Here is a 17,185-nt window from a genome sequence, read left to right as displayed (position 1 = left end):
AAATAGAAACATGTAGGCAAAGGCTGACCTGGAAATCACAAGTCAGACTCTGTATCAGTGCAATAATGGAAAAACAGAACCATCACCAGTCCTCAGCCATTAAACAATAAAATCAAGAAATATAATAAATCATAATAATATAAACATACTAATAAAAATACTTTTTCAAAACAGCTGATGAATGGAAGATCTAATAATTAAAAACTTGTATAAAATTTGTTTTAAATTGCCCAAATACCAATAAAATATTTCAAAACAACAGACACATCAAATTTCACCCAAAAATTAAAACTAATAACTAGTAAGGATAAGGATTCATGCTTTCCATTCCTGAGCATTTTTTTCCAGTTACCTCCCACATGCTCCCTCTTTCACATACACACACAACAATCCTCTATCTCACATATCACATGCATGGTCAACACTCCCCCCCCCCCACCCCCACCCACCCACTCACACACATATGCTCAGAACACACAGGAAGAGTAGTGGCAGTCCTGGACCCAACCATTCAGAGAACACCCTATGCTTGGATACCACAACCTTTCCTGATATAAACTGCAGAATTTATTGTTCAAAAAGAACTATTTAGACTTCTTACTTCATCATTCCTAGAGCTTGGTCTCTTCACCTGTCTCATGCTCCCTTTCACATTCATATACTCAGACACACAGAAAAACACATGCTCACGCACACACACACACACGCACGATCAGACATACACACAGGTTCCCTCCTGCTCATACACACACACATATCGGTTCACTCTCACTCACACACCAATGACTCTCTCGGCAGCCACAAGCCCTCAGCTTCTTCACTTCCTCTGGGGGCAGGTTGGGAATCTCCTTGCGGCTTTTTTCTTCTGGCTGCTTGGCAGGTAGCCCTACAGCTCGTTCCTCTCAGCCATGCAGCAGGTTGGAACCGCTGGGTGAACCCACAACTCCTTCTCGGCCACATGGCAGGTTGGGACTGCCAGGTGAACCTGCAACTCCTTTCTTTCAACCCCTTAGTTCCTTCCTCTTGGCTGTGTGGTGGGTTGGGAACCACCCCTGGATCACAGACATCAGGAACAGGCGAGGAACATCAGGATTGGATCACAGACATCAGGAACAGACATTAAGACAAGACATGGAACTCCAACGAAGAACAAAGGCCTGATGGAGCACTGGAAGGCAAGACATCCAGGAGCATGGAACTCCAATGCAAGGCAAAGCAGAACTGAAAGACAAGTCCTTTATAGTGCAGGAAGCAGGCAACTCCCTGGGAGGAGTTTAGATGGGCCACACCCGGCTGGCCCTATAACTAGAAAGAAGAGCTGCGGACCAGCCCCTTAGGAAGAAGAGGCGAGGCCCAAACCAGAGAGTCCAGGAGGAAGAAGAGCAGGCCTCAGGTAGGCCCAGATGGCAAGGAAGGCCTCCCAAGCCATGGAGCAAAACCGGGATAGACTGTCCAGGCAAGGCCCCAGCTTCAGTGCGGCCTCCAGAGAAAAGGTGAGAGGCCTCCTGTGGCACAGCTACAGGAGGAATCGTAACATAATGTGCATAAGAAATGAAATGAAAAAAAAACACACACATGAAAATACACATGAAAAAAGAAACAAATACAATTTTCCCCATGCATACCCCTATTTTCTCTTACACTGAAGAATCAGCACACCACCTCTTCATTGCTAGGCTGCTCTGACAGCTCAGTGCAACATTCTAAAAAGCAACCTACCACAGGAATGGTAGACTTGACAAACGGACCAGACTATGAGGCAAGAAGGTTTTCAAGTGTGATCTTATGTGGGTTCCAATGTCTGCTCTATAACATGATCCATGACCTAATAATGTAAGACTGTGATACATTTGTTTTTAAATGCATCCCATAAAGCAGAACCATTGACCCCTGCAATCTTTGGACATGTTTGAGAGCTAGTGATGGATACATGTGAAAGGAATGGCTTGCATGTGTAGAGCATGTGAATGCCATTATGAGTATCTGTAGTTGGCAGGATATATGTGCATGTAAATGCTAAATGGATTTTCCAGTGTGTTAGTTGGATTTTACACGGTCAACTTTGAGAGTAACACAAAAATGTATTCCATTTTACAAGCCGATGCAATAATCTGTGCTTTAAAACTGTGTGCTGAAATTAAGCACAGTTTCTTAAAACACAGTTTACATTTTTTTTGTAATTAACATTTTTATTAGAAGTCAACAAGTACAATAAACATTATATATAAGCAACTTCCCAGTTTTTCTGTCATATGTCTGCCACATAACACAAAATACAGAAATGTATTTATTTATTGTATTTGAAGTTTTTTATATACCGACATTCGTTTAGTAACATCCTGTCGGTTTACAGTTAACAATGTTTCACATCGACGCTAGAAAAACAGAGATTAGTGGCAGTGCTTTACAATTAATGACAGTCAACAATGTTTCATAACAATGCTAAGAGAAAGCGAATAACAGAGAAATAAATGATAATGCAAACAGGGGGGGAGTTAACTAAATAAACTAGCATTAAATGGTTAGTTACGATGATTAATTAAAGGAAACATTTATAGAGATATTATTGGAAGTACTTTAGAGGGCGCAGAAGAATAGTACAAAATTTACAGAGCGCAGAAGAAAAGTACAGAACTTAATCGTTATACGGCGTCATATTGCCGTACAGCAAAATGGCGCCGGCCGTACGGCAACACGATTCGAGTGCAGGAGGTCGTTCCTGGACCCCCGCTGGACTTTTGGCAAGTCTTGTGGGGGTCAGGAGGCCCCCCCAAGCTGGCCAAAAGTCCCTGGGGGTCCAGCGGGGGTCCGGGAGCGATCTCCTATGCTCGTGACGTCGGGGAACAGGAACCAAAATGGCGCTGGCGCTACCTTTGCCCTGTCATATGACAGGGCAAAGGTAGCGCCGGCGCCATTTTCTATCAACGCGCCCGACGCACGAGAGTGGAAGATCACAACGGGACCCCCCCACTGGACCCCAGGTAATTTAAGACATTTGGGGGGGGTTCGGGAGGGTGGGGGATTTATTTTAAAGGGTCGGGGTGGGTTTTAGGGATGTTTTAGTTTGCCGGTTTTCCCGCCCTCCCCCTTCCCCGATTTACGATTTTTGACGATAAGTCGGGGGAATTCCTATTAAATATCGCCTCTAACGATTTTTGACGATTTAAAATATATCGGACGATATTTTAAATCGTCAAAAAACGATTCACATCCCTACTAATCGTGTGGTGAATGCATGGGGGTACAAAATTTACAGAACGCAGAAGAAAAGTACAAAATTTACAGAACTTAATCGTGTGTTGAATGCATGGGGGGCGAGGAAACAATGAGGAAAAATGCGTGGCAGACTGCAGAAGTAATAAAATCTTTAAAGGAAGGAGCATTTCAAGAGAGGGAAGTCGAGGTCATAGGGATAGGACAAGTAGCACATTGCGAAAGGGGGGCTCAGAAGGGGCAGCTGGATCAGAGAAAGGAAAGGATGTCGGGTTAAAAGCCGAGGGAATAGAGAGGCTGGGGGGGGAGGTGGAAATGGTGAAATACAATATTGGGTACTTTATGCAAAGGCTTTTAAGAATAGCCAAGTTTTGAGTTTTGGCTTGAATTTTTTCGGGCATAATTCCTGACGAAGATCAGGAGGCATACTGTTCCAGCAAGAGGGGCCGGCTATGGCAAAGGCAGGTTGTCTAGTTGTGTCGAGTCTGATAGTTTTGTGAGAGGGTGTGTGGAGTGTGGCTGCATGTTGCGCTCTAGGGGTTCTGGAGTGTTTGCGGAAATGGATGGCATTACGGAGCCAGCTCATATTTTCAGTGTGTAGGGTCTTATGTATTAATGATAATACTTTGTAAGTGATTCTTTGTACAGCAGGCAGCCAGTGCAAATCTTTGAGTATGGGAGTGATATGTTCTGACCTTCGTGTGTCAGTGAGGATGCACGCAGCAGCATTTTGCAACATTTGCAGTGGTAGGATGGTGGATTTGGTTAGGCCTAATAGGAGGGCGTTACAGTAATCAATTTTAGTAAATATGAGGGTTTGAAGCACTGTACGGAAGTCACATTGATACAGGAGTGGTTTTAGTTTTTTAGAGTGTGCAGTTTGAAGTATCCATCTTTTATGGTATTATTGATGTGTTTTTTAAAGTTAAGATGGTTGTCTATTGTGACTCCAAGGTTTTTGACATTCTGCGTAGAGGTGACAGAGGGGAGTAGAGTGGGTGCGGAAGATTCCGTGTTGTTGCCTTTATTAGGGGAGATTACCATAATTTCCGTTTTGTCGGGATCGATGGCCAGGTTGATGCTGGTAAGGAGAGCGCTAATGCTTGTAAGGGCCGTATCCCATTTCTTGAGGGCACTGTTAAGCGAGTCAGTAATGGGGATGACGATTTGTACCTCGTCAGCATAAATGAAGTACATGATGCCAAGCTCTGATAGGAGGTGACAGAGGGGGAGGATATGTATATTAAAAAGGGTAGAGGATAGGGCAGATCCTCGCGGTACTCCATGGTTTATATTATATAATTGTGATTCTTTGTTCCCAAAGTTGACTTTGTAAGACAAGTTATCTGATCATGAACCCTGGACCTCAAGAGTCTGATGGATTTTGTGCTTGGAACCAATGAGTCAATGGCTCCCAGGTTGCCTGAAAAGCGGGTAGGCGGTTGTTTCAAATAGCAGTGAGGTGTGCTAAGCGGTAACAAGTGTGCAAACGATGAATAACCTTCCAGACCGAGGGAACCTCAGAATGCCTCCAATGTAAAGCTAACTCAGTCCTAGCTGCTATGAAAATTTGCTGACACAGGCGATGCATGTGTTTATCTAAACCAGGTGTAGGGACACTTAATAAGACATAGTAGCTAGGGTCTCTAATCACCGATAGCCCTACAGACTGGGTTATCCATTGAGAAAGGTGATCCCAAAAAGAAACAACCATCCCACAATGCCATCGTAAATGGAAAAAAGAACCGGTGTGGACACATTTCCTCCAGCATGAAACTGACACAGAAGCAAACATACGGTTCAATTTTTCAGGGGTTACATACCAACGGTATAAGAGTTTGTAACAGTTCTCCTGTAGAGAGGCAGAGACAGAGCATCTTTTGGCATTAATGTAAACTAGATCCCATTCTTCACCACTTAAAGGTCCTCCCAAGCCTAGTTCCCAGGCTTTAATATGCTTCAGTGGCTCAAGGAACCGACTGAGAACGTCATAAGTATTTTATATCAACCCTTGCATATGGTCAGCTTGATCACAGAAATTCTCATACAAGGACTTGCTCTGGCTTAATATGTCATTACACAGTATGGAGTCTAAAAAGTGCTTAAGCAATGTTCACATTTTTTAATGCACATTTTGTGAGTGTAAAACTCCTTGCTGCATCTGCAGTAAGATTTACGTTCACAAAATATGCATTCAAGTGCAGGTACAACTGCATTCGGCTGAACACATCTTTCTGCATCAGCCTGTTAATGAGTACAAAATGGGCACGATATTTCCCAATGCAAGCACTTTTACCTGCACAAAACAAAGGTGTTCCTGGGGTCATGTCTAGGTTGGGAAAGGAAACCATGCAGGTATACTGTATTTTCCAATATGCCCACAGTTTTGCCCTATGTACCCCAGCCACAGATATAGGAGGTGCAAACTATATGGTACCAGCATATGCTTTAGCGAATTTTCCAAAATTATCTAGTTTCTCTTTGAAAATTCACTGACGTTAGTAGATGAGGGGTACAAAATAATCTGCACACCTTATTACCGAGTGGCTTAGTGGAAATAGATTGCCCCAGTATATGCGCACAGGAAAAAAACAAGTTAATATGTGTCTGCAGGGGTTTGCTGCTGAGCAGTCTCACCTGTAAATGTAAGCCTTACTGAGAATGGCTTCCAGGCGGTTATTGAACTCAAAGAAGGCCATGTACTATCAAGAAAGACAGAGAGACAAATCAGTGAATCAGTAATTCCGAAGGCTTTAATAAGCTACAGTTCACACAATTTCAGCCATCACCGGTAAGAGAGACTCCACACGCACGGTGATCTGGAATTAAATGTTTCCTCCTTTCATACCCAGCCTGCAGGTCTTCATTCCCAGTCACTGGCTATTGAGTTCCTAACACTTTTTAAAATCCGTTTTCTGGACCCCGCCCGTCATACCAAGTCACAAATCTTTTCTTCAGAGTTTTATCGCTTCCTTTCAAACTCTTAGCCCTTTCTTCAGAACTTTTTACTGTAACCCGTCTTCCCTCTAATAAACTGAAATAAAAGGTTCTGTTTTCTGAAGAACGCATTCTATATTATACTCTGGTCAGAAGCTTTTCACCTTTTTTTGTGTTTCTCACATTCTTCCCCATCCTCCCAGGACACCCGGCCTTCTGGTTCATCTTTGGCGAGACAGAATTCCTCAGAATGGCGCCTGTGCGAGCAGCGGTTGCCGCTAGACTAGCAATCATTCTCCCGCCCAGGCAACCCTGCGTCAGTTCTGTAATATGTACGGGACGCCTCTGTTTAAGGACTGAATTTCCAAAGCCTGGTTTCATGTGCGGAAATGGCTATACCAAAATAGGCGGGGATCAATTTGCATAAAAGTATCTGTGTATCCCAACTCTGTGTGCGCTTTTATGCAAACTGGGGGAAGGCATTCCAGGAGGCGGAGCTAGGACTTACACACATGCTTCTGTGTGCTAGAAAGTGCGCATGGCACTTCACCTGCACAAGTTATATCCTTGATAGAGCAGGTGCAACTTTGTGTGGCTGAGTTTCTACACACACCAGAGGACTCATGCACACATTTTCCCAGTGAACATGTGCCCATAAGTTTGTTTTGAAAGTTTGGGGTAAAAGTCTGCATGTAAAACATATTTGCAGATCTTATCCCACAACACACAGAAAATTATCCTCCCCGAGACACCACGCAGGCCTTGCAATTTCACAGGTCTAATCGCAAGCTAATTTTCCAAGGGAAACTCCTTGTGGGGTTTTCCTTTCAAAATTCCACTCAGGCGCCAAGGATGCACCGGAAAGTACATGTAGTGATTTGAAAATGCTTGTGCCAAGGGTGTGTTTCCTCCCCTGACCTAGCCACGCCCTTTTCTTTAACATGGCTAAAAGTACACGCACTATGAGCAGCACACACATACTTTTACCACACACGCATGTACCCAAGTAAAATGTTTTGATTATTGGTCCCTCAATGTTCGTGCAGGCAGAATAGATTATGTACAGTTACATAGATAGTTAGGTTGAAATACCTGAAATCCATCCAGTCCATCTTTCTTGCTATACCTTAACACAGGGGTGGACAACTCCAGTCCTTGAGAACCGCAAACAGGCCAGGTTTTCAGGATATCACAGTGAATATGCATGAGATAGATTTGCATACATTGCCTCCATGGTATGCAAATTTATCTCATGCATATTTATTGTGGATATCCTGAAAACTAGGCATGTTTGTGGCTCTTAAGGACCGGAGTTGCCCACCCCTGCCTTAACAGCTCTGACTACATGTTAATCCAAGGGAAGTGTCAAAAACATCATTAAACATCTGGAGTGAGTTCTGTGGCAGTGAAAAAAAAGAAACCAGTCCCCAAATATACAGGCCATTGTAGTAAAGTGCGCTCAGGCTGAGCGCACTGTTAGCCCCCATTTGGCCGCGCGTTTTCGACGCGCTATTTTTACCCCTTTTACAGTAAGGGGTAACAGCGCATGGAAAACGTGCAGCCAACCCCCCTGAAACTAATAGCGCCCGCAACATGCAAATGCATGTTGATGGGCCTATTAATTATTCCCGCGTGATTCAGAAAGTAAAATGTGCAGCCAAGCCGCACATTTTACACTCAGAAACTAACTCCTGCCAAAGGAGGCCCCAAAAATTAAAAACAATTAAAAAAATTAAAATCTGCCCGCGGCCTGCGGGTTGAAAACCGGACGCTCAATAATGCCGGCGTCTGTTTTCTGAATCCGTGGCTGTCGGCGGGTTCGAGAACCGACGCCGGTAAAATTGAGCATCGGCTGTCAAACCCGCTGACAGCCGCCGCTCCTGTCAAAAAGGAGGCGCTTGGGATGCGCTAGTGTCCCTAGCGCCTCCTTTTACCGCGGGCCCTCATTTGCATTTTTTGTTTTTCTGAATCGCGCGCCCAGGAGAGTGGCCTGGGCTCGCGCTGGGTTTTTCTGTATCGGCCCGATAGTGATCAGCTAAAAATCTCTGAACCAGCATTTGTCCCAAACATCTAACCACATCATCCTACCCCAGACCTCTTTTTCCTTTACAACTTGTCCAGTTTAGTCATGAAGTTGTACAGGGTTGTGGTAATGAGTGCCTCTATTGGCAAAATGCTCCCTAATTTCACCACTCCATGACTAAAAAAAGCCCTTCCTCTAAAAGGTGGTCAAATCTACTTATGCTTAACCTTAAAGGCTGCCCCCTTGTTTTATTTCTTGCTGCTGTGGAAAGAAGATTGACTTACGAGATCCCTGCGGTATCCACTGTTACGTTTTCATAGGGTAATTTTAGGTTTCACCTTAAGCATCTTTTTGTTTTGTCATTTTTGGACAATCTTTCAGCACGTGTTGGCACCTTCCCTTCACTTTCCCTAATATCTGTACATTTTTTTCTTGAGGATGGATATTTATTTATTTATAGCATTTGTATTCCGCTGAGCCACAACAGGACATTCATAGTGAAACAAATAGCGCATCAGTCATAGATTCTAAGTCATCAGTCATAGATTCTAAGCAGTCATCCAAAATTGAGCCCCCGTAATCTAAATAGGACCCGACAAATGCCTGCAGCAGTGGGAGAATGACATCTTTGTTGCTTGCTTCAGCAGCCTTCCTGCCGCTCTCCCCCATATATGTCAACATGCATCTAGCTTTGACTGTTGCACCAAAGCTTTTCAACTAATATCCCCAGATCATTAGCCCTATTGTTAATTTCTTATTTCTGGTCTTTCGGTCTGACGCGGACAGTTGGACATAGGTTTCCTTTCGGGTAGTAATGTTTCCCGCAAGTAGTCAGAAAAGAGAGATGATGCTAATATCAATTAAACGTGTATTTGGAAATGATCAGCTCTGAAGTAGGCCCGCAGGTATATCTTTCGCTGCTATTAATGAGGGTAATTTTATAAATGTGAAAGTCTGCGTTCGACTTAAATTTGCTTTCAAAGGGCCAAAGAAAATGCTCTTCACTGTGTACAAAGTTATGCCTGCTCTTTGCAGGGCCTAACTTGTGCAGGATAACTTGCGCGCACACTTTTGAAAATTAAAGTGTATGCGAGGAAGTCTCAACTCTCCTCCCCCAGACCTGCCTATCATCAGTGAACGTATAAGCACATGCGAAATCAGATTGCATGTGTGTTTTTACGCACACTGAGCCCCAAGCTATGTCATAATGGCGGCTTTGATTTTACATGGGAGGCAGGAATAATTCCCTAAGTTTCGCTGTTTAATCGAGGTCTTTGTCTTTTGTCTACCTCTGTAAAGCAGAAGAAGCGTCTTACAGAGGGAGCAAGATTTTAAGTAAAGGAGTGGAATATAAGGCTCCTTAGCCCTAAAATAAGGTAAATTATCACCCAAACACCGGGAATTGTCTGGGAAAATAGTGCTCTGAAGCGGGGTTTGTCTGGTCAGAGGTTATTGCTTACATAAGTACAGTTAGAGTCAGAATACTGATCTCCCTGCCCCCTGAAAATCAGGATTGTTTTTCAGGGCTTCAAAAACGAATGCTGGGATCACCCCAGTGTTCTGGTAACTTGAGGGCTAGAGGCTGAGTTGAGCTGTTGGAGGAGGTTCGTTTCAGGAGATTCTGAGGGGAGAGGGTCATTTTGTATTTTTGGTTTGTTTAATGTTTATTTTCAGTTTGGTTTGTTTGCCAAACAAAAATAAACATATTTTTAAAAAAGCAAAACAAGACTCACCCAGGACTCCCACCCCTGCTGTGGCCTCAAGCCCCAGACCTCCCTCCATTAAGCCATGGCTTCCTCTAAGGTGTGAGGAAGTGGAGAAGCTTGGGGAGGCTCCAACTTATTGCAGGGGTGGGAGGGAACCCTTGGACCTGAGGTAGAGGCATGGGTGCCCAGGGAGGCCCTTTTCAAACATTTTTTTTTGGGGTGCGGAATGAACCTGAAAATAGCCAAAAATGTTTGAATATTTTTTGTTCTGAAAAACCAAGTGATTTTAAACAAACGCCCATCCCTACCTCCTACCCACGTATTTATTCCTGTAAACAGAGTATTGTGGAAGTTTTGTTAAGATAGTCTAACTGTGTCAAACCTGTCGAATATTGATATAAGTGAATTAACTGACCCGGACTGGATCTTGGACTGTGCTTGCATTATCCCTATGCTATTTACTTTTATCAGACTGCTGGTTTTCTTCTGTTTAGATACTCCTCAATACACCCCTTCATATATTCTGAACTAGACTTGGCTCACATATTGCAGGGAAGTCCTCAATCTGACAAGTTGACAGAATCCACCATATTCCGCCCTCTAGAGTTTAGTTTTCACTGAGGTAACTTTGCTTGGTGTTGCGATCGTGCCTCTTCTCGCCCCTCACTCCACCCTCTCTACCTGGGATGCGACTCCCTTCAGCTCTGACGGACAGTGCAGCCGCGGCTTCTCTCCACCTCTTGGTCCCGGTCCCCCCGGGCTGGCCTGACACCACGGATCCGCCATGTTCCTGATTACGTAAGGGCGTGTGCTTCAGACTTTGTACCAGCAAGGGGCAAACCTCGGGGGCATCCCCCCGTAGTGACGTCATCCATTTGCACTTTAAAAGGTCTTTGTTTGCTAACCTCTAACAAGTTAGCAAGGAACTGCAACAGGACTTGCTTCGGCAGACCACGATACTTGCAACAACGATCCGAGTCAGCGAGGGGAAGCCTTCTCCACTTCTCAGCCTTTTCAAACTTACCAGGAGTACCTGCTCCATGGGGGCTCCGCTCTCTCTTCTTTATTTCAGATTGCCAGAACACTCGGAAGACTCCTCATTGCCTGGAAGCGATCGCAGACGTGAACACAGTGAGTTCTATTACATAGGAATCAGTACTCGCTCCACGAGGGCGTGACCTCGGACGTCCAGCCGGGTGCTCAGGTCACGGCGTGCGTTCATGAGCCTGCTGCCTTGAGCGCCCAAATTGGGTGTATAGGCGTGCTTTCATGCACCTTCGCCGGCGGGGACTGCTGGAAGCCGCCTCGCATAGGGAGCGCCCAATCCACCCCAGGCTGCTGAAGCCGCTCTCGCCGCCGGGTGCCCCCAGGAGTCAGGGGAGCCGCGGTGCACGCCTCGGGAGGAGAGGAGAGAGGACTGGGGCTGCTCCGGAGCTGTCAGTGCGCCTGCACGGAAGACCTGCACCCATGGACACCCTTCTGCTGCTGCTGCTTGGGTCTTGCATGGCCGCGGCCAGGGCAGGTGAGCGGGGGCTGGGGGAAAGTTTGCCCGTGAAATTTCATCTCTCTCTTGCCCGTCCGAAGGAGGTGGAAAATCGGAGCTGCGCGCACAGGTGCTTCTTGGGCTCCCTGCCGCCGATCGCCGGCTGCTGGGGCTTGCCTGACGCTTGTCAAGCTGGCAATCCCCAATGCCCGAGCGTAATACAGAAATGATTTTCGCACTGTGCCTTGCTTTATTTTTTGTAATAATTTTTCCCCCTTGTGCGAGAAGCATTTTGTTCTGTGGATTGGGTTGGTTTGGGACTGGGCGGCTAAGTTCACCACACTAACGCCAGGGTCAGGGTAGGCGGTAAATTTGCAGGTTAAAGACGCGGCAAAATAGCTGGTTAAAAAGGCGATAATCTGGGTGCATGTTACTGTATCGAAGGGAATAGCTAATCCGATCGTTTACATATCATATACATGCTGCGGGCGGAAAGGGATACGCGTCGATTTCAAGAAGCGGTAAGGATGCGTAAAACCGGATACTGAATCGCGGGTTAGACATACGCGTCCAAATTGTGCGTACAAAGCGGGTTAGAAACAGGGTAACCGCGGCCGCGCTTTACTGTATCGGCCTGTTAGTGCATTAATTGAATTTAGCCATTACTCCAAAAGAGGAGGTAGGGTTTTATATATGCTTGTTTGTTTTCTGGAAGTCATCTAGATGCTCTGAGCAATTAACAACCTGACTGTAGTCCTCTGCCCAAACCTGCAAAGCCTGTTTGTTCTAAAGCTTGAGCACGAATCCTGATTGGCAAGTCTACTCCTGAAACCTGGTTTTGTGTTTTCACCAGAAGAAAAAGTGAACTGTGTTTTTTTCAAAGTGAACATCTGCCTAGAGACATTGTCAGGCCGATGCAGTAAGATGCGCGCAAAAAAACAGGCGCTCACGCGTTTCCTAACGCATGCGCATCCACATCCCTTGTGCTCCCGATGCAATAGTCTTAATGAGAATGATATCAAAGCAGTGTAGAAAAAGGAAGAAATATGCGTTTCTGGCACTCAAAAGTATATTGCATCGGGCGCAAGGACGTCTATTGTGTGTTCCTAGCAAAAGTGCATTGCTTACATGAAGTTATGGAACTCTGCAATGCCTGTTACCAAAAGTAAAGGAATCACTCACAGCTTTTTAAGGTGTCCTTTAGCTAATCATCATGCTCCTCTCCACTAATCCCTACATATAATTTTATTATTTTTTTGTTCTAACCTCAAACAAATAAATCTTATGGAAATCTCTCTAAACAACCCTGTCCTATAAGGGGCACATTTATCGTAACACAGAGGACCACATTTTTTATGTTTCTCATGAGCCCTTGACTGCAAATATACTTTACTCCACCTCTAGAGTTGGAGTTAATTTTCTGCCAGAAAAAAAAATGTGCATTGGGTGCCCAGCCTTTGGGTGTGCTTTCCTGCATCGGGCGATAATAGCTAATGTCTTCTTTTGCATGCAATTTAAATGTGATGGGTGCTATTGGATACGCTTTGGTTAGGACACGCGTTATGGACACACTAATCTTACTGCATCAGATGCTAAGATTGTGTGCCCTAAACATGCGTCCAACCGCAAGTAAACCTGTGCGCTAGGCCGGGCACACTTTATTGCATTGACCTGTGTGTATGTCCAATTTACTTTAAATAGACTATATATGCCCTGAATTTTGCCTGAATTAATGCAATATTAAGAATCTCTTGTGCCTCTTGCACAGTCTGTAGCTCTGTAGCAATGGCTACCCTAGAAGAGCAGCAGCAACCAGGAAACTGAGAATTTGTTTTGGGCAGTAACTCAGGGGACACTTTGAAATGGGCTACCACCCTGCTAGATCATTAGGACATAACCTAGGCCATGTTTATCACCAAATTCCCATGAATGCTTTCAGACTCACATCAGGGGCGCATGCAGAATGAGGCCTTCTACAGGCAAGTCACAGGTTCTGTTCTTTCTTATGCAACCTGTTTCCATCAGTTGCAGATGAACATTGGATGGAGCTATGAACCCCTGGGGCAGCAATTCTGCCTTAAGCTAAGAGAGATTAAGAAGGAACCACCCCCAACCTGGAAGAGCTAATAAACATTAGCATCCATAGAGATATGCGACCAGGGGAACACCAAGGAGCATAAAGGGAAGCTCTTGATGGCCACTTTCCTTCCCCTTGACAAATTCTTTGCCTTTTGCCTCTGAAGACAGTAGTCCCAAATCAATGTAAATAGATGCTCTTCCTCCCTAGGAGCCAAGCTCAGGGAGATGAGTGCCTGTGGTGTAGCACTCTTGGGCACTTCATGGCAGGGTGCCCTCAATAGGGAGCTACACTCTGGAGTGCCACACTACTCCAGGCAAGCTTTTGTTGACATGCGATCTCGGGAAACTCAAAAGGAGTATGGAGAAGAAGGAAGAGAAGGAAGAATAGCCAATCCAATGCAGGTCAAAATGGAAGAGAATGAGAGCTAGATTGCATTAGAGAATCAGAGGTCATTAAAAACATCTGCCATTCCTACATCTCCAAGGTGGATGAAATGGCGAGACTCTTGATATCTATCCTTTCCAAACTGGACACAACAGTAATGCCTGCAATATCTCAGCTGGGTGAGGCCATCATGCACATCCAGAGGGATTTACAGCATCAAGAAGACAGAGAAAGATGTCTGGGCATTGTCCCAGGGATTAAAGGAAGGGTTAAGCAAGGATTTGGAAGGGAGTTCAGGAGATTATAGTATGCTTGCAGAGAGCCCATCGAGGACTTTGTGTGTTAGAGATACTTTCCCTAGAACGAAAAAGAAAAGTTGCTAACGGGCAGCCATATACACAGCACACGATGCCAAGCAGGCCAACACTCCTGGAGGAGCATAAGCAGTCATGATGCCATCCCAAAGAGATCAGTTGCAAGAGAAAATGAGAGCATGGAGCACCAGACAGCTCCTTACCTGGGGCCACTGATAAATGGGCATGACTATACCTGTGATGACCTTTTGGGATTGTCACTATAGAGGCCCTAGTCTTGAACCCTTTGAGCTAGAACAGGAAAGGTAATGGAGGGTGGGATGCACCATTCAAAATGGCTCCTCTCTGTGGTTGCTGGAATGGCCAGCCAGCTCCCCCCCCCCCCCCTTTATAAAAGTAGCCTGCAGTATAGCTTAGTGTGGCAGATTGGTTAGAAGTTTGAAAGAATAGGAGTGATTTTTATGAGTTTGTTCCCCTGTTTTGGTACTGGGCTTCATAGCATGGGGTCAGTGCCTTTCTTGGTGTTGCTAGTTCCATATTTTGGATTGGAGAATTTTGGATGTTTTTGCCATTTTTGAGGTTTCCAACTTGTGAGAACCCTGATACCCCTGGCTGGAGGATTTCGGAGAGTCCAACAATTAGGTTAAATTAGGGGGTAGGGAAGACTCCAATGCCCTTAGAGAGAGGGCTGGACCAGAGGTGACCTCCTGCAAGAGGATTCCTGATCTGTTTGCTGTTTTTTGTGAAGACTTTTTCTGAGTTCCCAGGAGGAGGTTTGTGGCCACCTTTCCTTCCTGAAGAGGGGACATCTGTAGAGAGCTAATGGACTCTTTCTATGAAAAATCCCATTGAGACAACTAAAGAGGAGAACTGTGAGTAAGACCTAAAATTCTACTTGGAGAATATCCATCTGCCATCTTCACCTTGGAAGAGAGCCACTTTAGGGAGACTTAGCCTTCACCCTTGTGTCTGAGAAGCAGGGACTTCCTTTTAATTCAGTTTAAAGTGGAGCTGAGCTACACGCAGCTTAAATGGAGCGGAAGGAGTGGACTATGTTTCTTCCCTACTTAAAAAAAGTAAGAGATGCATTTGTACATAATTACTTTTCTCATTCAGTAAATAGTTTCTCCATTAACTACTGGATTTATACCTTCTACCCCAGATAAATGCAAGTAATTGGGAAACCCCAACCCAGTGAGTGAAATTGTTATCCTGGGTTTCCTTCTGCTGAGATTTCAGTTCACTATCTGCATGACCCCATACATGAGATTCATACGCCTATCACCTCTGTAACCAGGACATAGGAGAGGAAGGAGCTACATATGCTTACCTTCAACAGGCGTGGGAAACGCAATAGCGATATCACACCAAACTTAAAGTAAAGGAAATCCAGAGGAAGAAGCGAGATCAAATCCATCTGAAATAAGTTATTTAAACAAATAAAATCAGGAAACACATATAAAAGTTCATTCATCTGAAGGGATGTGATACCTAAATGTCTGATGGCATGAAGAAATAGGCAATATGGACTACAAATAAAAATGCAATGAGGACCAAGAAGGCTCTTTCCAAGTAGTGAATAATAACTTAGGAGAGCTGAGCACCTGAAAAGTAACCAGTCAAGTGCCTACAATTTGTGGGGACCAAGCAGTTGGAGCTCTGTGCAAACCAAAACAAGATTTAAAAATGAAAATCACCAGAGCAATCTTTTCCACTCAGGCAGGACTGGTGTTAGCTTTGTTGCAGCCCTGTGAGAACAATTACTGTGCTGCCCCACCTCTCCATGATTCATTCAGTCTCTCTACCATGGAATTCCTATGGAATTTATAATGGCACCTCAGAAAGCATTAAATAAACGTAATTACCATTACAATATAGTAAACTTCCCATACCAAACAATCCTAACTACAAGCACTCAAACAGTAGCAACTTTATCTATGAAAAGGCAACACTGCAAATATTACATCAGGCCCTAGAACACCAATACACCTCCTATTAGGAAAACAGAACAAGCCAGTTACTATAGATTCCTACACAGAAACTGCATGTCAACAACATAGCTCACCTCGGTCACATATGAGGAATACAGACAGACCCTGACCAAATACAGAATAAAGAGTCTGGAAAGTATAAATAGAAACGTGCTGAGAAGAAATGAACTGGAACCCACATAAGCCAGCCTCTATATGCAGAGCAACAAGGGAAAAACAAACACATAACCAGTCTTCATAAAACATTAAATAATAAAATGAAGAAATATAAAACATGATAGTACAATCATATTCATAAAAAGAATAAATATTTCAAACAAGTTAATGAATAAAATATCCAAAATTTCCCAAATACAATATTTTTAAAAATCCAATAATTAAAAAATGTTCTAATACTTCCCAAAAAAACAAAAAAATATGTCAAAACAACAAAAGCAAATTACACTCAATAATTAAAATTAATAAGGATTTAAAAATCTCCTGTTTTCCATACCTAGGATCTTTTGATTTCCAGTCACCCTGAAATTTTCATGGATTTAGGGAGATAAAGACGTACAAACTTTATCTTCTCTCTCTCACTCACACAATAACACATTGATTCTCTAACATACTTCCTGTCTCATATACATGCCTATGCTCTTACACATACTCCCTCTCTTCTTCATAGATACATAATGGGACAGATTTTAAAACAAACGCATGCGGCGTACATTTGTGCACAATGGCCTTGCAGAGGCCTCTGGCCCCGCCCCCTTCCCGCACCTGGACCACCCATTTTTCAAGCCCCGGGACTTACACGTATTCTGGGGCTTTATGCGCGCCACTGGGCCTTTTGAAAATAGGCCTGGCGCGTGTAACCCTCCTACGCGCGTAAATCCTATGTACACAGGCAGACACAGACACAAGCACATAGGTTCTCACATGGTGACACACAAGCTCTCACACAGTCAAACACAGGCATACAGGCTGTCACACAGCCACACACACACAAGCTTTCACACAGACACAGACAAAGACACACACAAGCTCACACACAGATATATATACCTACATA

The 17,185-nt window shown here is 44.4% G+C and overlaps 1 protein-coding gene across 1 annotated transcript in view; it reads right to left on the bottom strand.

The window, feature by feature from the left end:
• LOC115096172 (cyclic nucleotide-gated cation channel beta-1-like) overlaps window positions 1–17,185 on the bottom strand; it is a 118,192-nt gene that overhangs the window by 60,564 nt on the left and 40,443 nt on the right. Inside the window, exons 7-8 of the mRNA XM_029610685.1 lie at window positions 15,471–15,557; window positions 5,851–5,915 (exon numbers count right to left, since the gene is read on the bottom strand). Coding sequence (XP_029466545.1) covers window positions 5,851–5,915; window positions 15,471–15,557 — 152 coding nt within the window. The remainder of the gene's footprint in view (window positions 1–5,850; window positions 5,916–15,470; window positions 15,558–17,185) is intronic.

This window comes from Rhinatrema bivittatum, chromosome 7, assembly GCF_901001135.1.
Source record: "Rhinatrema bivittatum chromosome 7, aRhiBiv1.1, whole genome shotgun sequence".
Lineage (NCBI taxonomy): Eukaryota > Metazoa > Chordata > Amphibia > Gymnophiona > Rhinatrematidae > Rhinatrema > Rhinatrema bivittatum.
Note: the sequence above shows the minus strand (reverse complement) of the source record. Positions and strands in the feature narration are given on the sequence as shown.